The sequence below is a fragment of the Sminthopsis crassicaudata genome, chromosome 5 (genome assembly GCF_048593235.1).
Source record: "Sminthopsis crassicaudata isolate SCR6 chromosome 5, ASM4859323v1, whole genome shotgun sequence".
In the NCBI taxonomy this organism is placed as follows: Eukaryota; Metazoa; Chordata; class Mammalia; order Dasyuromorphia; family Dasyuridae; genus Sminthopsis; species Sminthopsis crassicaudata.
The window spans coordinates 196,090,515-196,118,329 of NC_133621.1; the positions used below are offsets into that span (position 1 = coordinate 196,090,515).

A 27,815-nucleotide genomic window follows, 5' to 3' on the forward strand; every position below is an offset into this window, starting at 1 on the left:
CGAGCAGGATCAGGAAATATGGAGATGGGTGTGGGCTATGAAGGCTATCTGCCGAACCAAACCTCCTTGGCTATTGGTGTTTTTAGAATTTGGTCAGATTTTATGCATCCTTCATACAGTATTAAAGACTGTGATTTCATTGGCATAGGAATTTCCAGATGAGGAAATTCCCTTCACCAGTGTGGGTCAGCATCTTTTCTGTCACTTAGAGTCTTAGAGAGTTGCCCAAATTGCCAAGGTGGTAAATGACTTGCCTGGTGTCACATAGCGTGTGTTCCCGGCTTCCTGAATTCAAGGTCTCACCATCATTTTGGTTCTATTTACAGCTCTGTTCCAAGTACGGAAGGGTGCATATGACCCCTTCTCCCATCCCATGGCCAGAGGGTACCCAGAGAGTGAGATGGTTAAGATGAGCACAAAATAAAGGGAAGAGTCAAAAAAAAAAAAAGGCTCCAAACTTCCCAATGATCTCCAGGCAGCCTAATGTCTTCATCTGTCCCTCTGTTAGCTGTAGAACTAACTGCCCATGGCCATTTCCCTAGTGGGTGCAGGCCACCAGAGGAAGGCCTAAATGTAAGGGAGAGATCTCATCATGAATGGGAATGGGAATCTTAAGGGCTCCAAGATCTTCCCCATATTTCCTGGATACTTATGTTGACTTCTCCTGTCTTTTTGGTCTTCAGGATTCTACAGGCTGGTCTAGAAGTGGAACGCCTCTCCCTTAGGAATTTCTTCCATCGGTACCACTCCAAGCGAGGCATGTGGAACCGTCGCCAGTTGAACATGCCATGATCTCAGAGTGTGCCCGGCCAGAACTGACTGATTCCTGCCTCCTGACCTGCAGCTGCTTCCATTCCTGCTCACCAATGGAGGGGGAATAAAAATGAATGGGAGGAGTAAACCAGCACCCCCTTGCATCCTCCCCACCTCTGTTGAGAGCCATCTTCCCACCTATGGACCTGAATGTGGAGTCTGAATAGGTGGCAGTGTTTTATTCTCCCCCTTCCTTGAGCCTTTCGGGTACTCAACAGGAAGGATTTTTAAGTGGAGGCTCTGTGGAAGGATGGGATCCAGGTCTAGATGGCAGAGGTGGAATACCTCTTCAGGAAATAGAAAGGCAGCAAGGAAAAGAGCGACCGTCACCAGATGAGAAGCCTTCCACTACCAGCTTGCCTTTTGTAGGGAGTATAGACCATGAAACATAGACTTTCTTTTAAAAAAGTTATTGGTTGATGGTAGAGGGGTGGGAGGAGGTATTGAATCCACCATCCTCTCTCAACCAGCACAGACTGTGAGAATCCTTGATTTCTCAGAGGGGAAAACAATCCCCAGGGGGATGAGGTGGTACTTCGGGGAGTATTCTCAGTAGTGGATTTCTGACTTTCTGCTATGTCATGTTGTTTCTCCCCCATTCATCCCTGAGAAGCTGTCTTGTAATCAAAGTTGAAACCTTGTTGAATACACTCCAAAAATCAAGCTTTTTCAAGATGGTGACCCTCCTCTCACAACCCATATCCCTGTCCCTCATTACTCCCACTGAAAGAAAGCAAGTGCTTCCAATCACCTGACTTGGCCATCAACAACAGGGCATTAACTTTATCCAGCTAGAGAAGCTAAGCTCAGGCTGGCTGAAGCACAGGACTGAAATCCCCATCCCACCACTCCTTTGGGGCCAGTAACCAACATGAAAACTACAAGGAGTATGTTTTGAAGGGAAAGTGGGGAGTCTGTCAAGGGGTTCCGAGCTCATTTCAACTTCTTACCTTTGCCACTGGCTTTATAGACTATTTGCTGCAGAGCAGAGAAGTGGAGAGTGTCTTTAATTATAGTTTCTAGGAAAGGCTAGTGGAGAGGGAAAAAAAAAAGGGAGGACAGCAGGAAAAGGGAACTGCTGGTCTGTATATAAAAATAGGGAGGAGTTCTGGTGCTATTTGTCCCTCCCCAGCCTTGATATTTTAAAATATCTCCAGATAGTCACCTGGAAAAGGGAAGGATCACACTGAATTAGCTGGAGCTCCTAGATCTCAGGCTGGGAGGAACAAGAAGGGAGGAAGCGCCTCCCCTAGAATAAGAAGAGAACAAGTGAAATACAGTCCTTTAGCCCTTTTACCACCAGACTGCTACCTCTGCCTACTGTTCCCCATTTGATCATTATGTATGAATCTTGCACTACACCCCGGGCTGCCTTTGTGACTGGGGATTCTCCTGCTGCTGCATTCACCAATGGTGCATTTGATACCGGGTCTCAGTGCTCCAGTGTCTGTCTAGGCATGTGGATGAAAAAAAAAAAAAAAAAAAAAAAAGAAGGAAGCCCTCTGGTTAATGAGGAGGGGATTATGGAGAAACACAATGGGATCCAAGACCTCAGCCTATAGCTGAACGCTATCCCTAGTTCAAACTTGCTGTATTCTGAACAGAGCCAGTGACAGAGAAGAGAGAGAAGAGGAAAGGAGAATTAGGGTTGTCTATGTGAGATGTCCATTTTCTCAGAAAAGCTTTCCTCTGAAGGAAATTCTTTAAAAGATCTGAAATAGGCTTTGACTGGAAAAGGCAAATTGGAAATCACCCTACTGGTTCATCTTCTTCAGATTACCAGAGCCCTTGCCCCAACGTCCCATTCCCCCACCCCAATTTTCTTCCCTGAATCTTGAACTTAAGTGCCTTGTGTTTGACTAATGTACTGTTACCTCTGTACCATCTGCCTTAAGGAGGAGAGGCCTCCTGGGCTTCTGTTATGTAAAAGAAAAAAATTGGTTGGGAAGAGAAAAGGTTAAATACAGCATCTTCTTAGAAAAATCCAAGTCTGATGTTTTCTTGTTACTTTTCCGTGTGGGGAGGGGTTGGGATGAAGGGAATTATGTCCTTGTGTCTATCAGTCATGTCTCACATCCATCAATGGCTATGCCAAAAATAGCAGTGCTACCCTCACCTGTAGCAATGTATTTGCTGTGTGACTCTAGTTTCCATGGGGCTATAAAGGAAGAAGAAATGGTCCCTGCCCTCAGAAAGCTTACAGGCTAACAGGATGATATACAGAGGGAAAATCAATAAACTTGTAGGCCAGTGGCTCTGATACTGCCTAAGTTATACGAACATGGGCAAGTCTAACTTAACCTAAGTCTCAGTTTCCCCATCTGTAAAATGGATCCGAAAGCAAGAGGAGAAAGTTTAATTCCAGACTTTTCCACTTATACTCATGTTATCACAGTTTTAAATGTACTACTTGCTCATTTGTAGTTGAACTAGGTAATCTTTGAACTCAGTGTAAGAAACTGTAAATCACTTTCAGACCTGAAAGTGCTGTATAAATGTAAGGTCATTATTATTACCTAGAACCGATACATGCTGAGCTTCTTGAAAGCTTCAGTCTAGAAGCCAGGCTGATCTGGAGAGAGTAATGACTACACTTTTTTTTCAGAATAATCCTAACTCTCTGTGATTCCCATTGTTTGAGGAGCTAGGATTGACTTAAAGCAGCAGATACTCCCAAAATGACTTCCATATGATCTTTCTAAAGGTGCCAGGCAAGTAAACTCAGTGAAATGACCTGGGTTCAAGTGAATTTCTAGCTGTGAACAAGTCATAATCTCTCTGGATTCTAGAACTTTAATTTGTAAAATGAAGGCCTAGATTATCCCTTTGGCTCCTTTCAACTCTCACAGTTTACAAGTTGAATTTTCTAGTTATGCTTCACTAACGTTAAAATCGGTTTGCATTTTCTGAGTATGTTTTGGCAGTTGTGTAGGGAAACTGGAAGGGAAATGCTGTGCTATTGGGGAAAAAGCCAAACTTGGATTAAAATTTTGCTATGGTAATCCACAAAATGGATAACGCATCCACGGATGATCACAAGTTGACAGTGCCTGAAATCAATATGGCAGCCCTCTAGTGGGAGGCTGCCCAAGCAAGGAAGGAGAAGCTATTTGACCGTGGATCCCTAAGGAAAAGGAGAGATTCAAGTCATCTTTTCTGTTTCTTAAACCTTCCAGGGCTTCAGTGTCCTCATCTATAAAATGGGGGAGCATTTAATAGATGAACTCTGAAGTCCTTCAGTTCTAGCTCTATGAGCTCATGAACTTCAAACGGTAAAGAATGACACATGTTGTTTTAGCAGGTCACTTTATAGTTAGCTCTTTTCTCTTTGGAGAGACGAAAATGGTATGAAATAGGAAAGGGGATATGGTTGACTTGGAGGCAGTAACCCCAGCACCTTTGCGGCAGTCTTAGGTTTGGGGGAATAATACTGAAAGGTTGACAGTGTCCCCATTCTGAGCACAAAACATTGACACCCATCAATATAGAAATTCACTTTGACCAACAGAATCAAACACTTGAGCATTTGCATTTGTATTGGGGACTAACACAACCATGTGGGTCCTTCCCAGGTACTATGGGGAAGGCTCATAGAGCTGGATGGAGGTGGGCAGAGGTCTTCAGGGCTGGCAGAAGTCAAAGGGAAGGAAAGCAGAAGGAATTCCAGGGCCTTCACCTGTAGAGGAAGCAAAGAGAAAGGTCAGCTGAGAAGGTGATGAGAATGACATGAAAAAATTTCTACTTCCATTATTCCCTTTACATAGAAGCTGACTGCCCATTCCTAACTAAAAAAACAAAAACAAAAAAACAAACAAGTCTTGGAGAGAACAAGTACCTAGCAAATTTAAGACAAGGCAAAGGGAAGTTTCCTTCAAACCTAATCCCTGCACATGGCTGAGGGGCTGTCCCTAAACCTGCTCATGCCCTGTTGCTGTTCCCCTTCCAATCTAACCTCACCCTACTCCATCCCCTTATTTAGGCCCTCCCCCAAGCTTTACCCCATTGGTATTTAGGCAGGTACTCTCTTGTTCTGAAGAATCCCACCCTTCTCCCTCCCAGAGGCCAGGCAGCAGACCATGTGTGTGCTTGAACGAAGTCCTTCCATTCCTTAGCCTCACCTGGGCCCCAGGCTGGGTTCAGTAGGGCCTGGGTGTAGGCCAGGGTTGCCCCATTTTCTGCACTCCAAAGGCTGTGATGAAAATGTTGATGATGACAGTTATGAAGACCATGACCATGGTGGTGTTGTTGAGCTGGTTCAGCCGCTGTTGCTTTGACACCTCATTTAAGTCCATCCGTGCTGTGGAAGATTGGAAAGGTGGGAGTGATGAGTGGGTGGAGATGTCAGAGCCAGAAGCCACAGATGGGCATCTCTCTTAAAATCTCACAATCTGGAACCATAGACTGGAGTCTCAGGTTCAGCACAGGGTAGGATAAGGGAGTGAGAAGGCTGAAATTTCTCCTTTCCCTCCCACGGACCAGTGGCTTCTATAAGGCAATATCTAACAATGATAATAATAGTTTTCTGTTTGCATAGTACTACAAAGCACTCCGAAGGGCTTTCACACGTTTGACAATCATTGTCAGCAGCAGTGATAAAGTTTGCAAAGTGTATTATCTTACCGGCCACAACAAAACCATGGCTAGGCAGCAAGCCATGGCAACAAAATTGCCCATCACCAGTTGACTTTAAGAAAAGAATCCAACAGAAGAGTGAAGGTTAGATAAGTATATGGAGGGACAAGGGAATTTTTCAGTGACCTGCTAGAATTGAATAATGTCTTTTTGACATTGCAAAGTTATTATACTATTCTGGAGAAAAATTGATCCATTTTCACAATAGAAAATAAAAAGAATGAGGGAACGCCTCAACACCAATCTTTTCTTTCCCCAATTAGGAAGGATTATACGTTCCTTTAAAAACTGAAAGATTTCCCATTTGTCAGATCTTCTTAGCTGTTCAGTGTCATCCTGGATGCACCAACAACTACCCTTCCTGCTCTTTCCTTGCCATTTGAAGCAGCTGGAAAGAATGATCACTAACTTTGCAAAGTCAGGAACAATAGTTTTATTACCTACATATTTCATGGCAATAATTTAAAAAAAAAACCTAATAAAATGTTCTTGCCTCGGAACTACTTAACAACTAGTAATCTGCCACATCTAGTTACAAATTTTCTTTCAGTCTTTTGTAATTTTCGGTAATTATTACTGAACTTTTAAAGAAGAACTCTTTTAGAAAACATCTTTACAGACTGAGGTCAGATTCTGCAAATGGACTTTATCTGTTTATATATGAGACAACTTGTCTAATATTATGCAGCTAGGAAATGGAGCAGGAATTTCCATTCAGATTTTTGGACACACGGTTGTACCTTCCTAACTTTATTTCTAAGTTATTTGTGGTTCATGAGCATATGCTGTTGTCAAACCCCCAGTGTTTTCATCGACTTTAAGTTTACACAGTTGAAGTAGAAAACTTGTTACCTTGTTCCTAAGTTTTGTTAAATTATCCTTTATTGCTAGAGTTTATCTTCTTCCTGTGCTTCTGATATCCAGGGACCTCAGATCTTCAGCAATTCTTATTTATCTTACCATTTATGCTACATTTTAGCTCATCAGTATCGCTTATGTTGTAGTATATTAGTAGAAAGAAGAAATGCAATTTTAAAATTCTGGTAACAAGGTATCCTATTCAAAGATTTATTTGTAAATGCATATATTCTGTAATTTTGGAAAATGTGCACTGGAGAATCCAGCTACTTTTTTTAAGTGAAAGAATCTTATGGAAAGGACATTTCTATAAGGACTTTTTTTTGGCTATTACAAATAAAATCCTAAATTTTAAATGATTTTTAAAAAATAATGTGAAAAGCTTCAAACTGAAAACAATCTGGGAAAAATTAAATCAGGAAAAAATTCTGAAAAAGCGATCAGATGGGGAAAAAGTTTCTATTTGGCTCCCAAGTGAAAAATTAGGAGCAAAGGGTAGAAGTTTTGGGGAAGTAGGTTTAGGGTTAGTCAGAGAATATCCTTTTAGTTAATCCAAAGTAGAATTGGCTGTGTTGGGAATTAATGTTTCCCTTTACTAGATGTCTTCAGGCAACCCTTAGCTGTAAGATGCAACAAGAAGCAGCTCATTTAATACCCCTGGTTCCTCACCAGTTATGATGAGGAGGATCCCAATGACCACCTGTAAGAGCAGAGAGATGCTGAGGAGGGTGACCAGGATTATGTAGTAGGGAGAAGGTGGTTCCTGTTCCAGAACAGCCTTCAGTCGAGTGGCGTTGGACCATGAAGAGAGCCACATCCAGCATGCTCTCCGAAGTACACTCTTCTTTGTGGCATAATGGTTAAAATTGATGGGCTGGTCCCTCCTGGGGCTGGGATTCCTGGGCTACAAAGGAAAAAAAGCAAAGTTAACCAGGAAATCCCAGGACTCATTGCAGTAGAAAAAGCCTTGGACTGGGAGCCTCTGATCCTAATCTAGACTCTGTAACTACTTTGCCATAGGAAAGAAGGAAGATCAATTATATCACCTGTTCTGTACCTCAGTTTTCCCATCAATAAAGATTTTGAAGTATATGGTTTCTGGGATTGCTTCCCATTTAATATTAAGAATTCTAAGGACTATGAGTCTGTAAGTAGTGTTTTAGAGAGTGCTCTTTTCTCTGTCCCACACTTGAGCACACACACACACACACACACACACACACACACACACACACACACACCTGTCTGAAATGCACACTCCCCTCTGGCTTCCCTGGTTGATTTATAGATTTCTCAATGTCTAGATTTCTACTTCTTTCCCTGATTGAGACACTTTCCCACAGTAGTAGGGGAATGGCATGCTCAAAATCTGTCATATGAGAATCAGTTGAAGCAACTGGGAATGTTTATTCAGAAGAGATTTGTGGGGAGAAAAGACATGATAGCTCTTCTGTGGAAGAAAAGATTAGATTTGTTTAGCCATGAAGGGCAGAACTAGGAGAACAATGGGTGGAAATCACAGGGAGATAGATTTCAGTTGAATTGAAAGAGAAACTTTTTAATAATTCAAACTATGTAAGAATGGAACACACTGCCTCAGAAAGTAGAGAATTCCTTGTCAAGGAAGATGTTGAAGTGGAGGCTAGGTTATTATTTGTTGGGGATCTTTAGATTGGATTCATTATTCAATTAGGGGTAGGGCTAGTTTATCTGTGGATCCCCTTCCAACTCACACTTGTGCACAACTTGTACATGAATCCATTTACATACAAGTAAGCTTATCTGCATATATGTATAAAGGCATTAACATATATAATTATGCATGTATAGTTCTCAACTCTCTATACCCAAATGCTTAAACTTACATATATTTGCATAAGTCTCCAAAAATAGTCACCTATAAGGCAAAATTTTCTACCTGCTGTCTGTCTGGAGTCAATAGCAGCTGGAGAAGAGTGGCAAGACCAAAGCTTGAAATGAGACCCTGGGCCCCAGGAAAGCATTATAAGTTTCTGGGGAAAAAAAAACTAAAAAGCTAAATCTGAAGGACTTAAAAGGCACTTAATTACATTTCTCACCTTTGATGCTAAAGACCCACAAGCACAAGGTTAGCAGTCTAACCAAAAATGGCAATAATTAAAGACAACATACCAATATTTATGGGATATAACCAAAGCAGAAATACATCTAAAATAGAGAATGCTAATCAATGAATTGCAACTAAAAAAACCAAACTATCAGAATAAATGTAAAATTCCCAATTAAGTATCAAAATTGAAAGAAATCAAGCCATTCTCCAATTGATAAATGGTCAAAGAATATGAACAATTTTCAGATGATGAAATTGAAACTATTTCCAATCATATGAGTGTTTCAAATCAGTATTGATCAGAGAAAATGCAAATTAAGACAACTCTGAGATACCACTATATACCTGTCAGATTGGCTAAGATGACAGGAATACTAAAGAGGGGAAAGGGACCTGTATGTGCCAAAATGTTTGTGGCAGCCCTTTTTGTAGTGGCTAGAAACTGGAAAATGAATGGATGCCCATCCATTGGAGAATGGTGGGTAAATTATGGTATATGAATGTTATGGAATATTATTGTTCTGTAAGAAATGACCAGCAGGATGAATACAGAGAGGCTTGGACAGACTTGGTTACAGATTTGTAACATGCCCACTTGTCAGTTACAATTACCAGTCTGTCCTAGACCCACCAGAGTACCTTTGACCACTGTCCTTTGCAGTGTGAACTCTACCCGGCTTGCCTCCTCTGAGGCCTTCAAAGGTCTCTGGCCACAATCTCTTGAATCTATAGCTTAATAACTGGTAGCGCACGCAAGAACAACCACATGTAATCTTAAAAGCCTTTATTGTACTTACTCACATAATGCCCTAACTGATGCCCTGACTTGATGGCTCCCGAGTGAACACCTGGTCAGAAGACCCACGTGTTCACTACCAAAACCCTTACCTCTTTCGGCTACCCATCTCGGCTTGGCCACCCAGGCTAGGGAAGAACTACATACCTTCACCCACAGGTCTATTAATAATAATAATAATAGCTAACCTTTATATAACACTTAACTATATACCAGGCACAGTGCTTTATATACATTTGATCCTTACGACAATGCTAGGAGGAAGATGCTATTATTATCCCCATTTTGCAGATAAGGGAATTGATGCAAACAGAAATTAAGTAACTTTCCTAGATCACACAGCTAGTAAGTGTCTGGCTGGATTTGAGCTCAGATCTTCCTAATTTCCTAAGTATATCCACAGTGCTACCTAGCTGGCTTCCTCCTGCCAGCACATACTCATCAGATGCATTCTTTCTCAAGGACGAAGCTGCTGAAATTCTGAATAAGTTCCATGAGTTGCTGGCAATTCTTCAAAATTTGAAGAATCCCTGGGATGCTTTTCCTTTCATCTAGTTAAGATTAATATAGATATAGATAGATAGTTTGGGAAGGACACTAGACTATAATTGCATATAGATACAGATATAGATAGATGGTTAAGGAAGGACACCAGACTACAAGTGCTTGGTAATCTTTCTAGACATCTCACTGAGGGCCCTACACAACTGGAATTGAAAATGTAATATAATATATCCAACATCTGACCGATTTATTCTAACCTGAGGCCCAACAACATAAAATAATTTTCACAAAGTAAAATAGCTAGCACATGGCACACTCAGGATTTGAATACAATCCCTCTAACTACATCATATTAGGTCTTGATATGGGAGAGAGAAATGATGGGGTCAAAGATGACCCAAAAATTTGGAGAGAGAAGCCCTGGAAATAACACTAGATCCCCACAGACTAGCATCATTGCCCACTGATGAGGACTTTCTGGCATTGACCATGACTCCTTAATACAGCATAACATTTTCTTGACATGCTTAACTCTTTGATGTGAATTGAGATTAATTAGTTTAATGATGTAGTTCAAGGCCAGACAACCACAGGATTTTCAAGCTCTCTCAGCCTCAGCCTTTACAAAGGAGGTACAGTGGCATAAAGAGAGACTGAATGAAAAGCCTAAAGTCTGGACAGAGAGAATCTGGTAAGTAGTGGATGAATTGGTTCTTTATGATGCCTTCTGGAAACCAAGGAACTATGTGGCCCCACAGCAGCAGACTGAAGCAAAGCAATGGAATGATTCCTTGACCAATCATCCTGGAACCAAAAGAAAAGTTAATAACACCAGTAGCTCATATTTATATGGCACTTTAAAGTGAGCAAAGAACATCATCACTTTCAATAAACCTTAGGAGGCAGTGCTCCAAGGTCTCCTTGAATTCAAAATTAATAATCCTGTCCATATTTTGCTTCTCTCACTGGACCACATTAAGGCCTGAACCAACAAGGAGTCAGAGTGATGGAGCAACAAAGAACAGAGTCATTATATAGATCTTGCTCTTCATTGATAATGTGAATTGTGGGAATTTTGCAGATCGGGGAGGAGTCTTGTCACAGGTTTTATAGCACTTTGTAGCCCTCTGAGAAATGGGGCTCATCAAAAGGTAAGTTTCTTGATCAAACAATCCTAATTTCTTATCTCCTGTGTAAGTATGCCCTGTGCCCCTGGGAAGGTGGAGATCATTGTACAGAGAAGGCTAGTTGTCTTAACTGTTTATATGTCTGAGCCTATGATTTTTTATTTTATTAAATTTTTATTAAATATTAAATAAAAATAAAATATTTTATTAAATAAAAATGAAATTTTATTTTATTAAATTTAATAAATAATAAAATATTAAATTAAAAATTAAATAAAATTTATTTATTAAGTAAATTAAATTTATTAAATATTTTATTAAATAATTATTTTTGATGTCTTAGTCAACTAAATGCTAGCATGGGAACTGAGAGCCCCTTTTCTTTTGCTGTAAAGATTATCTGAAGCAAAAGCTCATGACCAGGTATAGTTTAGATTTCAAAGTTTAAAATCAGAAGGTATATGAAATGCTCACTGAGAGACTGGGATCACCTGTGATGATCCAAAGCTCAGCAACCAAGAAGTTTAGTAAAACAAAACAAAACAAACCACAAAAATATGTTAGAGCCTGAAGGTACTAATTAATGAAAAACATATTGACTCTTGGTTCCAAAGAATTTTATTCTAAAAGGCTTAGAGCAAAAGGCTAAGACTCTCCTGCTCAAGATGAGAGACTTCAGTAGCCAAGCTTTTAAAGGGATCAAGAGAGTCCAATCATTAAGTGTGGGGGGAAAAAATCTGAGATTTCATTTCTATGATTCTTTGCACTGATGCTAAACATCTGGTTGAGGACTGCTGCTTTCCTTTATAGACCTGTAAAAAAAAGCCTATAAAAGTTCTCCCTTCTAATGAGAAAGGGAGAGTCTTACAATCAAGTGCTTCAACTGAAATCATAAAATGGAGCAGGCTCTATCCTTACATGGCCAGTAGGGCTAGAACTTGCATTGTCCACTAGACACGGCATTCAAGAGAGCAGGAGCCAATGGAACCACATCCAGTGGAGACTACATGCCCAAGGAACACCATTAGGGGTCAGGTTCAGCAGAAGTGCAATGGTGGAACTAGTCCATATCACTTTTTAAAAATCAGTCAGGTAATACAAGGCAGAGATAGAGTTGATTCTATAAATGTACTGTAGCCATCCATGTTGCTTATCTGTGTTTATTCTTCCTATTGATGGTGTGTGTACTTGTGGGAAAGTGAGGCACCAAGTTTAAGGGGGAAATGTTTTCTTTTTTTAGTGTCATTTCATTAAGTGCCTTGCTTTGAACCAATCTTGTACTGTAGCTGACTGGTAAAAACCAGTCCTGTAAGGGGCCTTATAAGCAGTGTTAGCTTTCTGTAGCCATAGCTCAGTTTCCACTTCTTAAGAATTCTTTCCAGATCCTCCCATCTCTTGTTTTTTCCCTTGAAATTTAATGAATGCAGACTCACAGCATTCTTTGAATCTGGGGTGCCCTCCTCCAGGGGATCTCCACTTCAAGCTGCAAGACTCAGACACGGAATATAAAATGGGGATAATAATATACCTACCATACAAGGTTGCTGTGATGATCAAGAGAACATATGTAAACTGGTTCCCCCTTTTTAAAAAGTTGGTACAGAATTTAAAAATATTTGCCTTTCTTTTAAGTTCTTTTCACTTCTAACCTTTAACGCCAATGGTTGAAGCCCATTTTACTGTTATTTGCCTTACGTAGCTTGCTGTCCCCTGGTACCTTTGCTAGAAATGCATAAACAGTCCTGACACACATTCTAAGGAGGGGGATGGCCCCAGGAGGAAGCCCTGATGTTGGGCAGGAAGGCAGCTGGGCCTGGAGACTGGATTAGCGCAAGTAAACGAAGGCCTCCAGGGTTGCAGTCACATTTGGGATAACTCTGGGGAGAAGGAACTGAAAGGAAGGAATGATTCACTTGGATTCTGGTTTAAACCTTCCCCTCTCGTCACAGCGGCCTCCTAAGCAAGGCATTTCTCTGTGTCTGGGGAGCTCATTATCAATATTTCATATTGCTAAGTTTGGACTCTAGAGGGCAATCATGTAACTTGTCCCATTTTTCTGAACGAGAAGTAGCAGTGGCTTGAAGTCCTGTGCTTAGTGACTCAGCAGTCTGTAGCTCTGCCCCCTCCTTTCCAACTTTTCTTTACTAAGCACTTTGGAGGACTTTATAGGACAGACAGCAAACATAAGCCTGGCTGCCGAGAGTTAGAGTTAGACTTAGAACCAAAGTTAAAACACTTACAGCTAGCAAAATTATCAGGGTGTCTAGGCTCTAATAAAATAAGGAAATAAGCCTGATGGAAATTGAAAAGATTTTCAAAGATCAAATACAATTTGCCCTTTCCTTCCATTTCCCTTACTTTTTTCTGGTAAGACTTAGGTTTAGAGAACTTTAATCTCACCTCAAAGATATTAAATTTTTTGCATGTTTGACAGAGGAGATAGGTTTTGATCCTCTGAGGATGAGAATTCTCTGCCTTTCCTTGACATATTTTAGGGACTAAACCATTCATATTGAATGATAGAACCAACGACCAAAAAAGTTTGATTGAATGATTCGATGCAAGAAAAAATTGATGAGGGATAAGTATAGGGTCTCACATGTGGATTTAGAACACCAACTTTATAAGTACACAATGATGAACTGTGCCTGGACAACATTCATGCTGCAGAAAATAATAAAACCCTGAGGATTTTAATATGCTACAAGCCAAAAAGAACAGTAGTCATGGCAGTCAGGAGAGCAAATACAACTTTAAATTGAGTTGACAGAAGTATAGTAGCCACAAGAAGTGAGATAATAGTTTCACTATATTCTGACTTTTGGACTGTGCTCACATTTTAGGAAGAACATTGACAAAGTAGAGCACTCCACAACAAGGAGATTAAAACTTTGAGAGAATTAGAAATCATGATATACAAACCTATCTTTCCTCTAAACTTTCCATTTTCTGTTGAGGATATCACCATTCTTCCTGAACTTGAAACTTTAAAGTCATCCTAGATTCCACATCCAAACAGTTGCCATCACTTTATATTCATTTCAGCCTTTGTTCAAATGCTCAATTCTCCTCACCTAGACGGTTACAATGAAGCCTTAGTTATTTCCCTGTTTCCAGGGTCATATTTCTTTCCATCCTCCAAGCAGCTAGCAAATTGATATTCCTAAAATATTACACTGACCATGTTATTCCCCTCCTCAAAAATCTTTAGGGATTCCTTGGATAAAATTCAAATTTTTCAACCTGGAATTTAAATCCATCTTTAACATGGCTTCCATTTTTTCTTTCCAGTTTTGTATCCTATTACTCCCTTTCACACACTCTCCATTGTCATCAAAGCAGTCCAATAGCTATTTAATCTCCTGCCTCCATGCCTTTTGCATGAGTGGTCCCCATGTTTGAAGCATGGCCTCTTTTCCTCTGCCTCTTAAATTTTTAATTTCCTTTGACGCACAACTCAGTTGCTACTTCTATGAGTGCAGGTCACCCAGGTCCTCCAATCTACATTTGTTAATCTTTTGAAATTACTTTCTTTATTTTCTTATATGCATACACATTCTATGTTTCCCAGGAGAATATAAGATCCTTGAGAATAATCTTTGTATTTTAAGTTTAACACAGTGTCTTGTCCAAAGGTGGTTTAATTAATATTTGTTAGCCTGTGTTGCATTGAATCAGGTACAGGAAGTGAGAATATTTAGCCTGAGAGAGAAGACAAAGTATTTATTTTTGAATATTTGAAGTAATATCATGTTGAAGAGAAATTAGACTTTTTCTGTTTGGTTGCAGAGGACAAAATGAAGGAGCAATGGGTAGAAAGTTTAGAAAAGCAGATTTAGGCTCAATGTAAATTAAAAAAAAAATTCCGAACAGTCATCCTTCATTCTTCTTTGCTTCTTTGTATTCTGTTCCTCAGCAGGTCTTGTTAATTTTATCTCCTTCCCATCTCTCCCATCAGTCCTCTTCTCCATTCACACCACAATTACCCTTGTCCAGACCATTATCACATCCTATGTGAACTGCGGCAACAGTCTCTGTCATTCTCCCTGAATCCATTCTCTAATCCAGTCACAGGGCTTCAGATTGATATTCTTAAACCACAGCTATGAAAATGCCATTCCTTTTGCACAAGAAACTTCAGTGATTTCCCATTGCTTTCAAGTTAAAATATGACTTCCTTTTTTTGGCATTAAAAGCTTTCAGAATCTGGGTTTAGCCTGTTTTTTTTCAAATTGATTACATACTACTCCTGGAATTCTATGCTCTAGCAAAATTGGCCCATTTGCTGTGACCCATATACAACATGTCATCTGCTGCTTTTTTACTTTTGAACTGACTATGCTTTTATGTCTGGAATACTCTCTCTTTCCCTCTTTTTTTTCACTTAATAGTATTTTATTTTTTCCAATTATAATAAAGAGTTTTAAACATTCATTTTGGTAAGATTTTGAGTTCCATTTTCTCTCCCTCTTTCCCTTCTCCTCCCTAAAACAGCAAGCAACCTGATTAAGTTTATAATAAGCTATACATTTACATATATAATTTTAAAAACATAATTCCATATTAGCATATTGAAAAAAAAAACAAAAGGGAAAAAAATCTCATGAGAAAGAATTAACCCCCAAAAGATGAAGATAAAATGCTTTTATCTGCATTCAGTCTCCATACTTCTTTCTCTGGATGTGGTTAACATTTGCTATCATAAGTCTATTGGAATTATCTTGGATCACTGTATTGCTAAAAAGAGGTAAGTCTATCATAGCTGATCATCAGAGAATCTTCTTCTTACTATATACAATGTTCTCCTCATTCTGCTTGCTTCACTCAGCATCAGTTCGTGTAAGTCTTTACTTTTTTAAAAGAAAAAGCTTTTCTGAAATCAGCCTGCTCATCATTTCTATAAGAACAATAATATTCTATTACATTCATATACTATAACTTATTCAGTCGTTCTCCAATTGATAGGCATTCCTTCTGTTTGCAATTCCTTGCCACCACAAAAAAACTGGTACAAATATTTTTGCATTTGTATGTCCTTTTCTCTCTTTTGCGATCTCTTTGGGATACAGATCCAGTAGTGATAAATCAAAGGGTTTGCAGTTTTATAGCTCTTTGAACATAATTCCAAATTGCTTGAATATTATTTTTCTTTACTTCTGTCTCTTGGAACTCATGGCTTCTCTCAAAATTCAAGAAGCCCTTCTCCTTCAAGAGGTCTTTCTTATTTCCCCCTACTATTAGTGCTCCCCTCATTACTATGATTTTTGTTTAATGAGTTTTTCTAAAATGTATACTATATTTACTTAATGTTTTATCTATCTCTCTGATAGAATGTAGGTCCCTTGAAGATATGAGATTGTCTTACTTTTGAATTTGTATCTCTAACACAATGCCTGGTACCTACTTGGTGCTTAATAAATATTGATTGATTGATGATTACAATTATGCAAAAGGGGAATAGGATGCTTCATAAAATGATAAGTTCCTAATCACTGCTCTTTAAAGAAAGATTGGATATGCTATTTGGATGAAATGATAAGGCAAATAAACTGTATGACCTCTAGTGTTACCTCCAATTCTGATATATAATGACCCTTCAATATACAGTACATAGAGATGCAGATAGATCCACAAGCTGAGCCTGTGCTTTCATTTGGTATGGGAAATTTCAGTAAGGAAACTATCAGAAAAGGACCCACTTGTGCAAAAATATCGGTAGCAGCTCTTTTTTGTGGTCGCAGAGAATTGAAAGATGAGTAGATATCCATCAATTGATGAATGGCTGAACAAGTTCTGGTATACGAAGATAATGGATATTATTGTTCTATAAAAAAGTGATGAACAAATTGATTTTAGAAAGACCTGGAAAGATGTACATGAATTGATGCTGAGAAAAACAAGTAGAACCAGGAATACATTGTACACAGTAACAGTAAGAGTGTGTGATAATCACCTATGAAAGACTTGATTCTTCTCAGTGGTTCAGTGATTCAAAGCAATCCCAATAAACTTTGGACAGAAAATGCCATCTGCATCCAGAAAGAGAAGGAGACTGAATATAAATCAGCACAGGCTATGTTCACTTCTTTTTCCTGTTTTTAATTCTTCTGTGGTTTTTCCCTTTTGCTCTGATTTTTCTTTCCCAAAATGATTTATAAAATAATGTATATAAATAAATTTACTAGAAAAAATATACATATACAAAACAAAGGAAATTCCCTATCAACATTTGCTATCTGCAACTTATAGTCCTAGAGAGTTGCCTGGGGGGTATTGAAAGGCTATAGCTTACTCAGGATCACAAGATAAATATTAAAAGTAGAAAGAGGGGAAAAAATAAATTTAAAATAAAATTCGAAAAAAATTATATATATAAAAGAAGCTGATTTTAGAATTTAGGACTTTCAAAATCAGATCTGGTTCTCTGTTTACTAGATTAGGGCTTCTTAAACTTTTTCCACTTATGACCTTTTTTTGTCAGAGAAATTTTTACGTGACTCCAGGTATATAAAATAGGTATGCAAATTAAATATTTATTGTTAACCAATCATAATTTCTCGACTTACACCTTCCCTCACAACCATATGGGGTCACAACCCAGAGTTTAAGAAGCTGGACAATGGGCTACAATGACTCTTAAGATTCTTATAATAATGATATTTACATAGGGTTTAAAAGTTACGTATGTTATCTCACTTAATTCTTACAGTAACTCCATGAGGTAGACATTTTATATATTATTATTACCATTTTGCAGATGAGGAAACTGTTTCTGAGAGTGGCCAGGTGTTCTGCAACATTTCCTCAATCTCTACTAAGGACGGTTCTTCTCTTCTTCCACATGGGGGCATCCTGAGCATGGAGGATACTGGCCCTCCCAGACCAATGGTCATTGTTTCAGTAGGTGGTAGAGGGGAATACACTGGATCAGCCTTGTGCCCTGGAATCAACTTGCAGGAACAGAACACTCTGAAAACAGGATTCTTCAAGGACCCAGTAGTACCAGAAAGTTGAATTCCTAGGTGTGGCTGGGCTGACATGAAATACCCGGTGTCAAATGTGTTTTCAGATGTGTACAGAGACAAACCAGTATGGACCTGTGTGTATGTGTGCCCTCAGCAGCATGATTGCATTTGGGCTGAGATCATAGCATTCCGAGCTAGAAGAAGGCTCTTTAAAGGGCATTGAGTCCAAGGGTTTTTACCTTGAGGGCTGCAAATTTGTTTTTCATATTTTGATCATTACATTTTGATCTAGTTGGTTTCCTTTGTAATCTTACGTACCTAAAAAAACCCAAAAACCACTATTCTGAGAAATTCATAGGCTTCACTAGGCTGCCAATAGGGTCTCTAAAAGAAGATTAAAAATCCCGGATGTGGTTCAATTTCCCATATTTTAGAGATCGGGTGACTTGTACAAAATTACACAGGTAGTAACAGAGCTGGAAAGGGAGGGTCCCATGATCCCAAATCTGATGCCAAACCTAGGAATAAATTTTAATTTAAGGGATTAATTAATTAATAATTAATTCCATTAATGATAAATTAAATATGGAGAGTATGGAGAGTAAGCAAGACCCTAAAGTAAGAGAGAAAGAGAAGAACTTTTCTTATCTAGGGAGTCTATTCTGTTACTAACTAGTTTGGTAATCTTGGGTAAGTCAGGTAACTATATTCTTATACCTCAGTTTTCTCATCTCTAAAATGAGTGGGTGAGGCAACTCAGCTTCAGTCATTTTCAGTTGTGTCTGACTCATTTGTCGTGACCTCATTTGAGCTTTTCTTGGCAATGACACCGGAGTGGTTTGCCATTTCCTTCTCTAGCTCACTTTGCAGACGAGAGACCCAAAGCAAAGTGGGTTGAGGGACTTGGCCAGGGTCACACAGCTAGTCGGTGGCTGAGGTCAGATTTGAACTCAGGAAGACTGAGTCTTCCTGACTTCAGACCTGGCGTTCTATCCATTGTGCCACCTACCTTCTCTGAGTTAGGTGATAAGGATTGACAAATATGAAGACTGTTATAGATATATACTCTTGCCTTTTCACATAGGTGACTAGAGATGGACGGTGGGCTCCTTGGTCCTCTATCCTATTTTTAAGGATGGAGGCGGGATTATTGAAAATTATAGTGGCTGAGCCAAAAAGAGCTAACTGCTCACAATATTAAAAGATGCTAAAATCTGACTCTTTTTCTGTCTTCTCTACTTTTGGGAAGGAGGAAAGATCTCTCTCTGTCTCTCTGTTTCTGTCTCTCTCCGTGTCTGTTTTTCTCTGTCTGTCTCTTTTCCTCTCCTCCTCCCCTCAGCAACACATCTCTCATGGGAGAGGACCCAGCTGCATGCGAACTGCTTCAACCCATAAATACTCCAATGCAAAAAATATAATTGCCTAAACACTCTTTTTTGCTCAATTATTGTTTATTTTCAAACTTATTAAAATAAAATTTATCAATTTTTTTTCAAAGAGATATGAAGAGGTTAGAGTACAGCATGGGATTCTAATCTGTTGTCATAGTCCCCTTTGGCTTTTGGTGAATCCTATGGACCCCTTCTCAAAATAATATTTTAAATGTATAGGATTATAAAAGAAATACATTATTCTGATGGAAGTGGAAATCTTCAACATAAAGAAGATCCAACTCACTTCCAGTTGATCAATGATGGACAGAAACAACTATACCCAGAGAAGGAACACTGGGAAGTGAATGTAAATTGTTAGCACTATTGTCTATCTACCCAGGTTACTTATACCTTCAGAATCTAATACTTAATGTGCAACAAGAAAATGGTATTTACACACATATATTGTATCTAGGTTATACTGTAACACATGTAAAATGTATGGGATTGCCTGTCATCTAGGGGAGGGAGTAGAGGGAGGGAGGGGAAAATTTGGAAAAATGAATACAAGGGATAATGTTTTAAAAAATTACTCATGCATATATACTGTGAAAAGAAATTATAAATTAAAAAAATAAAAAATAAAAATAAAAGAAATACATTATATGGAAATGTACTAACAAGAATAACATCCTTTTTAAAAGTTCGTGGATCCCAGGCAAGAATGCCTGGACCAAAAGATATTTAAGGTCCCTTCCAGCTGTGCGCTTCATATTCTAGGTCATGTTCTCATCTCTCTGAGGCAGTATAATTGTAGTCTTGCCTAAAAGCAGAGAGATGGATGAATAGACTTTTGGAAGTTTCTTTCAGTCTATTATTATTATTTCAGGATCATTATCTGAGGATTTTCCCCAAATCCTAAAGATGTTCTCATTTTATGTGGCACCTGAGATTAAAGGCAGATAGGTAGAGCAATGGGTAAACCAGCACTCTTGGAGCCGGGGAGATCTGTCTGATTTCAAATCCTGTTTCAGGCATTACTAGCTGTGGGACTAGGCAAGTCATTGAACTTGTCTGCCTCAGTTTCCTAATCTATAAAATAGGAATAGCAATAGCACCTACTTTCTAAGATTGTTGCAAGGATTGAATGAGATAATGTTTGTACAGGGCTTAGCAGAATGTCCAGCACATAGCGGGTGATATACAAACATATAAAATTAATATATATGCTATATAATATGCATAATAGTATTCACGATTATTATCAAGATTAAGGGTGGGAATGGGACTAATAACAGTAGGGAGCTGGGGAAAGGACAAGTGACATTAATTGCTCCTTTCAAGTTGTCCTCACACATACTTCCTAAGCCCCAGTGGTAGAGGAACAAGCCCTTGAAGGTGGGGCTTTGGCAGGGAACAAAACCTCCCAGAATGTGGCCTGGATGGGGAGCTCAGCCTCCCTGAATGAGTCATGACAACTTCACATGACTTCCAAGCTCTCCCTCCCTTGGCTGCTCTGCTTATACCTTTCCTTTTTCCAACTGCCACTCTCAGTTTAGATCAGATTCCCATCTGAAAGGAAACTGCAAAGGCTATTGTCAAATCCTCCCCTCTGGTTCACAACGACTTAAATAACATGGATAGGAAGCAGCAGGACCAAGACTTGAACCCAGGTACCCTGATACCCTTGCATCATGAGGAGAAGGCTCCCTTTCTGCCATCCAGATCCAAATCTTGTTGATGAGGGTGGTGCTGGCTCTCTGGGGGCAGGTGATTCCCCAGCATCTCCCTAGTACCCCTGGGGCTTCTTTGATCTGAATCACAGCTCACATTCTTTCCCAGGATTGAGAAGCAGGAAAGAAGGAAAAGGGAAAAGCAGAGCAGGATTCCTGTGCCCACCTCTGTCCCTGATTCACAAGGAGACTCTAGGATGAGCCCTTTGGGTCTCAACTTTCTGGTCTGTACAATGGGTATAGTAACTATATCTCACAGGATGGGTGAAATTATGTTCACAATGAACAGCTGAGCTTCTCTCAGAAAGGTGAAATGTATAATTAATTTCTTTCTATTGGGAAGCTTTATCTCTGTCTTTTTGACTTTCTTATTTAGCTTAAAGTGATAGAGCCAAGTCAAAGATCTCATACTCTTCCTCTACCCAGCATCCTTTCTTCTTTCAGAAAGGCAATGAGTTTTTTAGATTATACTTTGTCATTGTCCCTATGTAGAGAACCTTAGAACTAGGCAGAGATGGTGACTGCCTAGATTGTTACACAAAGAATGATAGACTTTGAGGGGCAGCTAGATGACACAGTATATAGAGCATTAGCCCTGAAGTCAAAGGGACCCGAGTTCAAATGTGACCTCAGACACTTAATACTAGCTGTGTGACCCTGGGCAAATCACTTAACTCCAATTGCCTCTCAAGAACAAAAGAAAGAATTCTAGATTTTGTGCTAGCAAGGACATTAGGGCATATATAGTCTAGTTTTCTCATAATTTGAAAGTGCCTGAAAATATGGTTTCTCTCCCTTAAAATATCCCCCCCCCATTCTGGACCTGAATATTGTGTGAATTCCACTATGAGAGATTTATCTCTTTGTTTAGGACAATTTTCTCTAGGAATCCCATTAAAATTTAGATAGTCCCATGCATGGGTAATGCATGACTTCTCAATGGAGAGTCTAGGACCTTTTCAGAATGAATTTAGGGGGAGGATAGAAAGGGTAGTTTCAGAGCAATGGGCCTTACTAGAAAGGAGATGTTCAAATTGTTGCAGGATAGAAAAGGGAAGTTCCATAGGTTGAATGAGTACATTGAGTAGCAATCAAGAGAGCCAGGAAACTAATGGAAACTTTTTCTCCTTAGTCTCTGTCCTGGAATCCAGTCCCACATCAAATATTACTAAATAATTAATGCACATTTCAAACACAGTGTTCCTCAGTCTCAAATTCAACACATCTAAAATAAAATTCATTTTTTTTTCTTTGAAACTTACCACTCTTCTATCCTTAATATATGTTTTTTTCATCCATTCATTTATTGATTTAATTCATCTCTCTCATTTTGTAAGTAAAGGAAATTGAGTCCCAAAACAGAAATAGGATTTGTCCAAAACTACCTTCTGAGTAAGTGGCAGAGCCACTAAGAGTCATATTGCTTAACACAGCACAGTGACTAGAACATAATAGACACTTAATAAATATCACAAATCTTTAGTGATTGCTTTTCTTGTCAATCAACTAACATTTATAAAGCATTATGCTAGGTAAACAGGCAAGAGAAAAAGTAAAGAAAGAGCATGTAATCTGATATTCCAAAAGGCAAAAGTTATTGGCTTACAACAGCAAAAAAGTACCCAGAAAAACTGAATAACATTCAATGGTGGGGGAAAAGAGGGAGAGGAAATAAACCTTTAATGAAATAGAGAACTTCCAATATTTCTGATGAAAAGACCAGGACTAAGAACAAATTTTGACATACAAAGAGTACTAAACATATAGTATATAGCACATAAAAAATTTAAGAAAAAAGAGGGGGCAGCTAGGTGGCACAGTGGATAGAGCACCAGCCCTGAATTCAGGAGGACCCGAGTTCAAATCTGATCTCAGACACTTAACACTTCCTAGCTGTGTGACCCTGGGCAAGTCACTTAACCCCAGCGGGGGGGGGGGGGGGAGAAGAAAAAAGAGGGAAGGAAATGAATATCCAATGAACTTCACTCTTTTGAACTAGTCAAAGGAAGGCAAAATATATACACAAAATGTTGGAAACAATAATACATTTAAATCAAAGAGTATAAATAGGGAAGATAGAGGAGGGGGTTTAAGAAAAAGGGTAGATTTAAGGAGAAAATAGCAAAATAAACCAAGAGAAAAGAAAGGATAATAACTAGCATTTTGGAGTTCAGGAGGAAAAGAGTAGAGGGTCAGGAGAACAGAGGCAGTTTGCATCCAACATAGAGCACTGAAACATCAAGTATACTTCAAGTATATGCCTTTTACTTACTTGAACTGATGCTAAGTGAAATGAGTAGAACCAGGTGGTCATTATATACTTCAACAATACTGTATGAGGATCAATTCTGATGGATGTGGCCCTCTTCAACAATGAGAGGATTAAATCAGTTCCAATTGTTCAGTGATGAAGAGAGCCATCTACACTCCATGGGAATTGAGTGTGGTTCACAACATAACATTCTCACTCTTTTCGTTGTTGTTTGTTTGCATTTTATTTTGCTTCTTCTTCTTCTTTTATTTTTTTTTTTTTTTTTTTTTTTTTTTTTACTGATTTGATTTGATTTTTCTTGTGTGGCATAATAATTGTATAAATATGTATGCATGTATTGGATTTAACATATATTTCTCCCATGTTTAACATATATTGGACTACTTGCCATCTAGAGGAGGGTATAGGGGAAGGAAGGGAAAATTGGAACACAAGGTTTTACAAGGGCTAATATTGAAGAATTGTCCATGCATATGTTTTTAAAAATAAAAAACTAATAAAACATTAAAATAAAAAAATTAAATTAAATTTTTTTAAAAGTATAATTCTCTTCTTTGTAAAGAAGGGAGAAAAAAGAAAAAGTGTAAGAGAATAAGATAGAGGGATGTATACAATTAAAAATTATAATTATGTTCATGTATATTCTTTGACCTAAAAATACCACTACTGGGCATGAATACCAAAAGAGATTCAGAAAAAAAAAACAGAATGAAAAAGGGAAATGGCTTATATGTACAAAAACATATTAAAAACTGCTCTCTTCTCAGGACAAAAAAAATTAGAAATTGAGGGGATGCCCATCAATTGGGGAATGGCTCAATAGACTATGGTATTGTGTTTGTGATGGAATATTATTGTTCCCTGGGAAATGATGAGTAGAATGCTCTGGGGTGGGGGTGGGAGGGGAACAGCATGGAAAAATCATGAACAAAGTGAAATATACTGTATGCAAAGTAATAGCAATGTTCTGGGATGACCAGCTATAAGTGATTGTTATTCTCAGCAGTACAATGATTTATGACTTCTGAAGGACCTATCATGAAAAATCCTATCCATAACCAGAGAAGAAATTGATTGTATCTGAATACAGATTGAAGCATTCTCTATTTTTCTCTCTCTTTCTTTTTAACTTAATTTTTCTTGAGAGTTTTTATTTTTATTAGAGTGTGAGATCTATGTTTTCTTTCACAACTTGACTTTTATGGAGATGTTTTGCATAACTTCACATGTGGTTTCTTAATTGTGGGAGGGGATAAGGAAGAGAACCTAAAACTCAAAAATTTTAAAAACAAATGTAAAAAATATTGTTTTGAATGTAACTGGGGAAAATATTAAATGAATAAATATAATAAAAATTTTAATTGTGAAGGTGAATGGGATGGACACAAACATAAAAGAACATAATACAACATGTTGCCTAAAAGAAACATTTAAAAAATAAAGACCCTGTGTGAGTTAAAATGAAGGGCTAGAAAAGAATCTATTATATGATTCACCTAAACTAATCCAGAGAACAAAAATTTAATTCCTTATAAAAGAGTAATAGGAAAACTACATAGCGCTGAAACGTGCCAGAGACAATAAATTAATAACAATATTTGCTATATATGCATCAAAAGCTATAGCCCTGTAACATATAAAGGAAAAGTTAATCAGTTTACAGGAAGAAATAGATTGCAAAACTATAAGTTTGGGATCTCCATGTATCCCCTTTAGATCTATTTAAATCTAACAAAAGATAATCAAAGAATGAAGTTAAGGACATGAATTTTTTTTTTTAAAAGGTAGATATCACAACTCTCATGATTGATGAATGGAAACAGAAAAATCATATATATTACTCAGTTGTATAAGGCACCTTTAATAACTAACATTGACCTAGTGCATGAAAATCTATAAAATTGGAGAAAAGCAAAAATATCAGATATTTTTCACTGACAACAATGAAATGACAATTATATTCAATAAATTATCTTTGAGGGAAATATTTTAAATAATTAAAGATTAATTATAAAGAATAAGTACATCAAAGAGCAAATCATAGAAACAATAGCTAAGTCACTAAGGAGAACAATTTGAGCAACTCATCAAAATTTGTTGGATGTAGCAAAAGCAGTTCTGAGGGACAAATATATATTTCTAAATATTTTCATCACAAAAGAGAAAAAAAATCAATGAATTGAGCATGAAACAAACAAACAAAAAAACACCCTGGGGGGAAAAAAGCAAACAAATGTTAAAATAGCAATTCTGAAAATAGAAGATTAATAGTTTTTTTAAAAGACATTATAAGGGCAGCTAGATGGCTTGGTGAATAGATCAATGGCCCTAGAATCAGAAAGACCTGAGTTCAAATCTAACCTCAGACATGTAACTTACTAGCCATGTGACTCTGGGCAAGTCACTTAACCCCAATTGTTTCACCAAAACAAAAACAAACAAAAAACAAACAAACAAAGAAAGAATTGCGGTAATACACAAAATAAGTAGCGTTGAGTTTTTTTTTTTGTTTGTTTGTTTTGTTTTGTCTTTTTGGAAAACTATAAAATAGATAAACCAGTAGCTAATTTGATACCAAACAAAGAGGAAAACTAGTGTCAACAATTTAAGTGGAAAATTAAAAAAAAAAAAAGAAGCAATAAAGTAAATTATTAGATATTACGTTGTCCAGTTAAATGCAAATAAAATAAAACATAAATGAAATGGATGAACATTTACAAAAATATATAAAGTACTAAGATTTGTAAAACTAGAAATAATGAATTTAAATAACCCAATCTCAGAATAATAAATTGAGTAAAACATGAATGAGGTCTCAAGAAAGAAAAAAATCCACAAGACTAATGAATTTACAAGCAAATTTATGAAATATTCAAAGGACAATTAATTCCAATGTGATATAAAGGGTTATAGGTGCCATCCTGAACTTCTCACTCTCTTACCACCTAATTCTTGATACCCTCCTCCCCCAACCTACATCCAAACTGTTGCTGAATTCTGTCATTTCTATCTTCTGTACCATCCTAATGCAGACCCTCATCTTCTCACAAATGGACTACTGGTTGGCACTCTGTCTCAAATCTCCCTCTAGTCTATCCTCTACTCAGCTGTCAAGTTAATCTCTAACAATATTCTGACCATGTACTCTTGCTCCATTTAATAAAATGCAGTGGTTTTCTATTACTTTCTGAGATAAATATAAAATCCTCTGTTTTTAAAGCCTTCCATAATTGGGTCCTTTCCTATAGTTTCATTTTTCTCTCACCTTATCCTGTAGCTAATAATGTGCATTCTTTGAACAAGTTTCTTAAATAGAGAGACTCCACCTCTTTACTCGGAGGATTTTCACAGGTTATTTCCCATGCCTGGAATTTTTTAGACATTCTTGTCTCTCTACCTCCTATCTTCCCTGACTTCCTTCAAGTCTGCTAAAATCCTGCCTTTTGCAAGAAGTCTTTTTCAGTTTTTCTTAATCTTAGTGGCTTCCTTCTGAAATTATCTCCAATTTATCCCATAATATCTACTTTGTACTAATTATCTGCATGTTGTTTTCTGCATTGGATTGTAGACTCTTGAGAAGATGGATTTTGTTGTTTGTTTTCTCTTTCTTTATAACCTCAATGCTTAGCAGAGTATCTGGCACATCCTAGTCATTTAATCAATGACTTTGAAAAAATAGGAATTAAGAGGTCCTACAAAATTTCTTCTTTGATACTAATATTATTCTGATATCTAAGCCAAGAAGAGACAAAATAAAGAAAACTAACCCACTAAGCCTAATGAATATTGATACCAAAAAAAAAAAAAATTAACTACAACATTAGCAGCTAGGTGGTATTGTGGATAGAGTACTGGGCTTAAAGTTAGGAAGACTCATCATCCTGAGTTCAAATCTAACTTCATATAGTTGCTAGTTGTGTGACCCTAGATAAATCACTTCATCCCGTTTGCCTCGTTTTCCTCATTTATAAAATGAGTTGGAGAAAGAAATGGCAACCCACTCCAGTTTTCTTGCCAAGAAAACCTCAAATAGGGTTATGAAGAGCTGGACATGACTGAAAAGGACAACAATTAACAAAGAAGCTAAAGTAGCATCACAAAGATTTTACATAATGGTCAGGTTGGATTTATACCAAGGGTTCATGGTTATTTCAATATTAGGAAAACTAGCAACATAATAGGCCATATTAGTAATAAGAATCGTGTAATTATTCAAAGCTAAAGAAATCTTTTCATAAAATACAAAACCCATTTCTTTCAAAACCATAACAAAATCAGAAATAAATGGACCTTTACTTAACATGCTAAGTAATAAAATTATATTATTAATTATTATAATTATATTATATATTATATATAATGTTATTATATATATTATAAATATCATCTATGTAAAACCATCATTACATGTAATGGAGATAAGCTAAAGGCCTTTCTAATAAATCAGATATAAAGCAAGGATGTCCTTGCAAAACTAAACAAAAAGTGATGAAAATAGAATATAATTAAACAAGTAATATATAAAATAATTGGAATTCTCCCTACCAAAACACACACACACACACACAACTAAATGAAAAGAATTATAAAACAAGTTATATAAGTAAAAACACTCAAGTAACTAGAGAAATAGTGATTGCTATTTGTAGGCCA

At 37.6% G+C, this 27,815-nt stretch overlaps 2 protein-coding genes across 3 annotated transcripts in view; one reads left to right on the forward strand and one right to left on the reverse strand.

The window, feature by feature from the left end:
- Positions 1–2,801, forward strand: part of B4GALNT3 (beta-1,4-N-acetyl-galactosaminyltransferase 3) — a 153,635-nt gene extending 150,834 nt beyond the window's left edge. For both annotated transcript variants that reach the window (XM_074269336.1, XM_074269335.1), the window contains one exon: positions 684–2,801. In XM_074269336.1, coding sequence (XP_074125437.1) covers positions 684–792 — 109 coding nt within the window. In that variant the 3' untranslated portion in view covers positions 793–2,801. The remainder of the gene's footprint in view (positions 1–683) is intronic.
- A 1,313-nt stretch (positions 2,802–4,114) lies between these two features.
- Positions 4,115–27,815, reverse strand: part of NINJ2 (ninjurin 2) — a 155,199-nt gene continuing 131,498 nt past the window's right edge. The window contains 4 exon segments of the mRNA XM_074267153.1: positions 4,115–4,489; positions 4,932–5,110; positions 6,973–7,102; positions 7,104–7,207. Of these exon segments, the coding sequence (XP_074123254.1) occupies positions 4,950–5,110; positions 6,973–7,102; positions 7,104–7,127 (315 nt within the window). The 5' untranslated portion in view covers positions 7,128–7,207 and the 3' untranslated portion in view covers positions 4,115–4,489; positions 4,932–4,949.